The sequence below is a fragment of the Malus sylvestris genome, chromosome 3 (genome assembly GCF_916048215.2).
Source record: "Malus sylvestris chromosome 3, drMalSylv7.2, whole genome shotgun sequence".
NCBI classification, from domain to species: domain Eukaryota; kingdom Viridiplantae; phylum Streptophyta; class Magnoliopsida; order Rosales; family Rosaceae; genus Malus; species Malus sylvestris.
This window is the reverse complement of record NC_062262.1, coordinates 36,033,608-36,041,894: the sequence shown is the minus strand read 5'-3', so window position 1 is coordinate 36,041,894 and position 8,287 is coordinate 36,033,608. Positions and strand designations below refer to the sequence as shown.

The 8,287-nt window shown below is 42.1% G+C and overlaps 1 protein-coding gene across 1 annotated transcript; it reads right to left on the bottom strand.

Annotated features, from left to right (window-relative positions):
- Window positions 1-558: 558 nt before the first annotated feature.
- On the bottom strand, window positions 559-1,667 carry LOC126614807 (protein SENESCENCE-ASSOCIATED GENE 21, mitochondrial-like). The gene is made up of 2 exons (XM_050282485.1): window positions 1,417-1,667; window positions 559-1,029 (listed from the first exon to the last, which is right to left on the bottom strand). The coding sequence occupies exons 1-2, from the start codon at window positions 1,488-1,490 to the stop codon at window positions 795-797; spliced, it is 309 nt and encodes a 102-aa protein (XP_050138442.1). The 5' UTR covers window positions 1,491-1,667; the 3' UTR covers window positions 559-794.
- Between the last annotated feature and the right edge of the window lie 6,620 nt (window positions 1,668-8,287).

Below are 8,287 nucleotides of genomic sequence, written 5' to 3'. Positions count from 1 at the left end.
GCAAATTTGCAGGACAGGCAAATTCACATCTCTTGCAACTGACATAGCCCTATATTCTTGGGAGGCAATTTGCTTAGCTTTACATCCGTCCCAAGATATTACACCCTCTCTACACGTATTATAAATTTTTACTAAATATAGCTGTTTCGTTGAATTAGTACCCTCATGTCCCAGTACTCTACAGGATGATACATCTTAATCAAATACCTAATTAAATATAAAAGTCCACAAACTTAAATAACCAACTAAATCATGGAGCTTTTTGGATGAACATCAATAAGGAAAATATGTGTGCACCCATCCATCCTTCATCCTTGTGGGTTTTCCTAAAATTTAACGTATTTTTTCAGTCTAGAACGCAAATCGGTACATCATAATTTAAAAAAAAATTGAATAAAAATGAATATTTTCCGAGCACTCTCAAAATCCTCCGCCATTCTAAGACATTCCCCACTAAGAATATAATATACCATTTTATTTAACCAAAACTAGTACAAATCACAACCACACAAAAGGATGTGCAGTGACTTAAAATATTAATTAAATTAAAACGATTGATTAGAGAATTGAATAAACCTTTCATTGCAAATATAAATTAATACACGCTTAAGTCCCTAATCGGATCAGAGGATGGAGGAACCAGCTATTACCACAAATCATACATATTTTCCGGCGACGTCTAAACTCCGAAGAATTCAAACACAAACACGCCGACAGCCCATTCCTCGTACAAATCTCCTCGTATGTTTCCACCAGAAAAATTACAAGAATTTTTGTTTTGATCTTTAATCTTATTAGTGCTTCTTCAAGAGCGCCGCGCGCAGCTCGGCGGCGTCGATCTTCGCGGTGCCGTTCTCGGGTCCATAAACCCCGGTTTTGGGGTCGGGGACCCACGAGACCTTGAAGGTGGAGCCCACCTTTTCTTCCCCGGAATTCTTCTTCGCCATGTTCACGCTTCTGGGATTCGTAGCACCTCCTCCTCTCACCACGCTCGACGCAACTCCTTGCGAACCCGCCGCATATCCACGTCTGCATTTCCATGAAAAAAAACATCATTAACATTTAATTGATATAAATTTCAAAGCGTTAATCACGTTTATCAACTAATCGCTTCCGGTTCACGTCACGTGGACTAACGTGCGCCGAAAGTGTTCCGCTTTAAGAAGAAAACCGAAATTAACAGCCGATTAATTACTAATTCTTCGCCGGAGAATGGTTGTGCATGAATAATACAGGATACCATATTATAAACATGGGATTTCTCTCACGGGGAGAAATGAAAAACAACAAAACTTAGACGTGCATGATTAACTTAAGATACTGTCACAAAGATACGGTTTTTTTTCTCTCTTACGAGAGATGAACCGAGATCGAAAACAACAAAACTTGGATTCGATTGTTAGAAATGGTTAGTACCTGGAGATGGAGCTAGAGAAACCGTCGACGACGAGAGCAGAGAGAAACTTAGCGTTGGAGAAAGAACGAGCCATTGTTTTTCTTTGGTAATTGAAAGAGATCGGAATCTAAACACCGCTGCAGAAAGCTTAGTAGCAGAGAAAACCTTCGCCTTCTACAGCAGCGAGAAGAAACAAGAAGCTCTTTTGCTACGGCTCTTTCTTTCTCTCTCTAAAAACTCTCTGGAATTGCGAAGATGGGCTTAGAGAGAGGGGGGGAAGGTGTTTATATAGGGGAGGAAAACAAGAGACGCGTGGGATCCAAACAAAAGAAAACGCTGTTAAAATGGAGCGGCCAGTTGACTAACCTGTAGTTTGTTGCCACGTGGGATTAATGCGAAGTGCCGTTGCTCTTTCGAATGGAAGAGGATCCTCCCCGACTCATTTTGTGGGGATCTCTATATTCTAACAGGTGCAGTCAGTTTCGTCAAATATTATTTATATTTAATTTTAAATAAAAAAATATCAAATAATTTCTGACCATACCATATATAATTAATAATTAAAATATGAGGATTCTTAGAATTCTCATAATTTGAATTCGTATGGATCCAAATCCATTTTGGATTTTAGAACTGAGATCGGACGGTTGAGAGGGAGTGGGGATTTGAGTGGAGGACATTTTTCTTTCACCTCAATCAACGTCAAAAGGTGAGGAAATGTCGGCGTGAGTGCGGAGTCTAGAATGTGAGGGATATTGGCCGTCGATGACAGAAAATATTGGAAGAGTAATTTGGTATCAAATTCGTCATTTACGAGATTCGAATATAAGATCTTTCACTTTCAAGTAAAGAAGAAAACCATCAGATTATAGTACTGAGTGGCTACATGTATTCTTCTTTACTTGTAAATAAGTATGTTCAATTATCGTCAAATGTAAATTTAAACAATATTATTACGATTGTCCCTAATTTAGCCCACTCATTCACTCTCATAGTGTAGTTAATATCATTGGTTCAAAAAAATAATTTGTGGAAATAATACAAAAATTGTAGATTGTCCATACATCTATTTTTACATATGACGCACCCCTCTTTTTTCGACCATCGAATCAATTAAGTTGAAGAAGATTAATGACAAAAAATTAATAATAATGTGTGAAAATAAAAATACATGTATGACACTTTTATCCATATAACATTGTATTACTGATTAAAAATTTATTCGGAACACGTCACATCATATTTTATTACTATTATTTTTAAACTAAAACAGTAAACATATAGTAAACCATGTCGTTGTTCCATATTAAACAGATGGATAACTATGAAATGAGAGTCGTAAGCAGGAGAAAGAAAGGGGAAGTGGTGGCGGAGTTTCCTTGCTATGTTCTGGAAGGTTTTAGGCAATTTGGCCTCGTGATTTATGGAAAGGTCCAAGTCAAGGGTCTTACTTGTTAGGGTTAGAAGTCATGACTCTCGTGATGTGATCATGAACAAAGTTCCAACTTTTATCAAGTTGGTCTTCGTGGTTATCTATCGTTTTCATTTTTTTTCTTTCCTTTAAACAGCTGTGCAAACTAAAAGGAAATCAAATCACATAACCTCCCCAAATAGCAGATCAATTTAGTCGGTTTTCTGATGAGCAGTTTTGTTACAACTTGCTCTGCTGAGGAATTAGATCAATGCAGCTGCCACCAGCAAGAGCAGCAAAAGCGTCACCAGCCGCCGTGCCATGCATGCTCTTTTACATATTTTCTTGTTATTGTGTGTTGTGTCAAGTCACTCGTGTGCGTGCAGTCTGTGCTTCTAGAAAACTCTAGGAAATATATATGCATTGGTCAAAAGACAAAAGAAGGTACCATTTAGTTGGTGGGATTATTTGACCATTTATTTTTTCTAGATACTTCAAGAACATTTCATAAAGCTACGGACCATGTCCATCAATTTAACATGGTGTGGCACGCGATTTAATATTTTTTTAATAAGTTATTAGAATCTGGATAAACAACAATTTTCACTTGTATATCCTCTCTTTTTCTATTATTTTAATACATCCATTTCCAGCCAAGTGGATGAAATGTGTCTCTACAACGAACACAAGGGTTGGGGTTAAATTATGAGAGCAGGCAAGTGCCCCTAGTGGGAGAGGTCAAGGACCCTCCCTCCACAACAATCACTTCTTTGGCCCGTCTTTTCATAGATCAGGTGTACTGATATCGTTATGTCTCGTGCTAGTAATCAATACAAAAGTATATTTAAGTTTCATCAACATAGTGTAGTTTTATTGCCACAAAAAGCTACGTCGACGGTGTATTCGAATCATGTACCCTTCTGTCTGCGAAGGACAAGGAAAGTGGTTACTTTCGTTATAGCATCTCTGTCATTGACATGCATTCTGTGTTGTGCCATTTTCAGGGTTTTATTGGTTGGAGTTGTATGCATATGATCAGAGATACGGGACCGTTCATCACAAAAGAGCACTGATGCCCGTCGATCGCATATAACAATCAACCTTAACCACATAGTGGTAGAATAGTACCCTGCCACGGTACAGACCCGGGTTCGATTCCCGGCTGGTGCATCTTATGATGTTTATCTTGCAAAAGAACGGAGAATTAGATGGAGATCTCAACCATAGAATACAAGCTGGATGGATGAAGTGGAAGAGTGCATCTGGCGTGTTGTGTGATCGCCGTATGCCACTGAAGCTCAAGGGAAAATTTTATAGGACGACAATAAGGCCGGCGATGCTGTATGGCACAAAATGTTAGGCGGTGAAGCATCAACACGTACACAAAATGGGTGTAGCGGAGATGAGGATGCTTCGTTGGATGTGTGGGCACACGAGAAAGGATAAGATTAGGAATGAGGATATCCGGGGTAAAGTAGGAGTAGCCGAAATTGAAGGAAAGATGAGAGAAAATCGGTTACGGTGGTTTGGACATGTGCAAAGAAGGCCTACTGACGCTCCGATTAGAAGATGCGACTATGGGACAGAGGTTCAGGGCCGAAGGGGTAGAGGAAGACCTAGGAAAACTTTGGAAAAGACTTTAAGAAAAGACTTAGAGTACTTGGATCTAACGAAGGACATGACACAAGACCGAGCACAATGGCGTTCTAAGATTCATATAGCCGATCCCACTCAGTGACTTGGATTTTCCAAGTCTCCAACCGAGAAGTTTTCCTCACTCGGAAAATTAAGGGAACACTACCCCAACCTACATGCTCCACTCAGAAAGTTTCAACATACAAGCTTCAACAAAAGAAAATTCAAAGAACTTAGCGAAGAAGGCTTTGGTGTATTTAACACAATACGTTGAAATGAAGGAAAACTTATTTATTGATATCCCCGATAAGCTACAAATATGTACATATACATGAGTCAAAATAAACAAACAAGATGGAGCATTCACAAAGGTTGCTTAGGAGAAGTCTCAGCAGTCGGTAGAGCCCCAGAAAGAGAAAGCATCGGAGGGGGATCATTCGGAGCCTCAGTACTGGACAGAACCCTAGAAGGAGGAGGCATCAGAGGTTGATCATTTGGAGCTTCATTACGCGGTACAGCCCCAGAAGACGAAGACAATAAATGCCTTTGGAACAAACCCACAAATCTCTGATGATCAAGTAAAACCTGACCATCAGTTTCCTTCATCTGGTCAAGCTTCCTCTTCATGTTTGTAGCATAGTCATGTGCGAGCCGGTGCAACTGTTTATTCTCATGCTTGAGCCCTCTAATCTCCTGTTTGAGACTCATCACTTCGGCCGCCAATGATTCAACTTGGCGGGTTCGAGCAAATAGGCGTTGGGCCATATTAGACACAGAACCTGCACACTGAACACTGAGAGCCAGCGAATCCTTAACAGCTAACTCATCAGACCGTTTGGAAAGTAGTCTGTTATCTTTGGGAGTGAGAAGGTTCCTGGCCACCACCGCAGCGGTCATATCATTCTTCATCACGGAATCCCCAACGGTAAGAGGACCAGTAGGGGAGACGAAGGATGGGCGCCATATGTTGTCTGGAGAAGGCGGGGCTGCCTCTTCAACAAGGTTCAAGTCAAAACGACGGTCGGAGGGGCCAGACATTTTCAAAGGTGTTGAAGAGAGAAGAAGTCGGACAAATCAAGATCTTAGAAGTGCAAGAATGGAGCTTCTACTGGTGGAGATTCAAGTGTGCTTTGGAACTTAATGCCAGCCCCTATAAAAAGCTGCACTCGACGGAGCTTCAGACATCGAAGAGGCGCCTGCTCAGAAATCGAAGAGGCGTTTGCTTTCTCAAAAGCTGGGCTGCTTAGAGACCACGAGGGTTGATCTCATAAATCGAAGAGGTGTTTGCTTTCTCAAAAGTTGGGCTGCTCAAAGACCACGAAAGCCGATCTCAGAAATCGAAGAGGCGTTCGCTTTCTCAAAAGCTGGGCTCCTTAGAGACCACGAGGGCCGATCTCAGAAATCGAAGAGGCACCTACTTTTCCAACCTTGTCAGCACCTGTCACACGCACTCAGCTTTGCGGAAATTATGGGTATTCTGTCGAAGACTTCTGGGGAAGTAGAAAACACATGAATCTTACTGTCCAATCACCCACTTCCCACACGCAACAATAGCTCATGGGTACCACAGTTGAGCACGTGAAGCTTGCAGCTCCCACTACATCGCTCTGACCAAGAAGGGTAAAAGAATAGCAAAGAAACAGCACTAACAAAGTTTAGACCTATAAATTTTGAAGGTCTAGCTACCATATTATTACCCACAAGGGTAAAGGAACAGTACTATTGCTGGATAATTGGAAAGTCCATGTGTGTCAACCTCTGTGCCTCGTGGCAAGGTAGACTAGCAAACATGCCCAACCTTTACTCACATTCGAGAAAACACTCCCAATAAGATTGCTTGCTCCAAAATCGAAGAGGCACCGTCCTCCGAATCTCGAGAGCCAGACTCCCAACATGACTACTTTCTCAAAAATCGAAGAGAGGGTAAAGGAACAGTACCATTACTGGATAATTGGAAAGTCCCTGTGTGTCAACCTATGTGCTTCGTGGCAAGGTAGACTAGCAAACATGCCCAACCTTTACTCACATTCGAGAAAACACTCCCAACAAGATTGCTTGCTCCAAAATCGAAGAGGCACCGCCCTCCGAATCTCGAGAGCCAGACTCCCAACATGATTACTTTCTCAAAAATCGAAGAGACACTGCTCCCCGAATCTCGAGAGCCAGACCCCCAGCATGATTGCTTTCTCAAAAATCGAAGAGGCATCGTTCTCCGAATCAATCGAAGAGGCGCTCGCTTTCTCAAAAGCTGGGCTGCTCAGAGATCACGAGGGCCGATCTCAGAAATCGAAGAGGCACCTACTTTTCTAGTCTTGTCAGCACCTGTCACACGCACACTCAGCTTTGCGGAAAATATGGGCATTCTGTCGAAGACTTCTGGTGAAGTCGAAAGCACATGAATCTTACTGTTCAATCACCCACTTCCCACACGCAACAATAGCTCATGGGTACCAGATAACTTTGCCAAAGTCTATGCCAAAGTTGAGCACGTGAAGCTTGCAGCTCCCACTACATCGCTCTGACCAAGAAAGGTAAAAGAATAGCAAAGAAACAGCACTAACAAAGTTTAGACACATAATTTTTGAAGGTCTAGCTACCATATTATTACCCACAAGGGTAAATGAACAGTACCACTGCTGGATAATTGGAAAGTCCCTGTGTGTCAACCTCCGTGCTTCGTGGCAAGGTAGACTATCAAACATGCCCAACCTTTACTCACATCCGAGAAAACACTCCCAACAAGATTGCTTACTCCAAAATCGAAGAGGCACCGCCCTCCGAATCTCGAGAGCCAGACTCCCAACATGATTACTTTCTCAAAAATTGAAGAGACACTGCTTCCCGAATCTCGAGAGCCAGACCCCCAGCATGATTGCTTTCTCAAAAATCGAAGAAGCATCGTTCTCCGAATCTCGAGAGCCAGATACCACATACCATTTTTTCAAAGTGCTCTGACAGAGTTAAAACATGTGAAGCTAGCAGCTCCCACTACCGTGCTATGACCAAGCAGGGTAAAGGAATAGCATTACTACTTGTTAGGGAGACTCCTATATATGTCGACCTCCATCCCCAACGGACAGGCAGACCTGCAAAAATGCTCAACCCTTCCTCATATCTGAGAGAGCACTCCCAACGAAGCCTTTCGAAATATTCAGCTTTCTTTCCCCCCGATAATACCTCTGCAAACAAGTTATACTAGAGCAAGAATATCTCATATCATCAGGGTTAAAAGCAAGAGTATCCCATATCATGCTTTTTCCCTGTCTTTTCCTTTGGCCTTGTTTTTACCTGCAAGACAATGAGAAAGAGAGCAATCAGTCAGCATTTGAAATCAAGCTCCCAGCCAGGAACTGACTGCCTGGAACCCCTTACCTGATTACTTACCTGGCATTGCTCTCGAGTACTCATCTTCAACATCTTATGTTTCCAGGTAAGATACTGCATCTGCTTGAGGAACAGATAGGGCAAGTGCGAAGGATACAAGGAAGCATGTGGAGACAAGCGTAACAGCACACGTGCCGATACATCCATTACTCTGTCAAAAGCAAAAGTATCCCATATCAGCAGGGTCGAACGTACTCTAGATTTGATGGACTTGTTTTGACCCTCAAATTCTTCAGTCGGCCTTATACTCTGGAGGAAACCAGAAAACCCTCCAGCTCAGTTCAAGAATAAGCCTGTGGAAAGTTACTTCTTCAAAAGCAAAAGTATCCCATATCATCTCTTCTCATTTTTCTTCTCTTTATCCTTCATGCTGCTGCAAGATGGGGAGAAGGTGAACAATCAGCCGGAGCTCTGATTGCTTACCTTGTCTGTCACCTCTTTCAGCAGATCCCCTAGCTCGG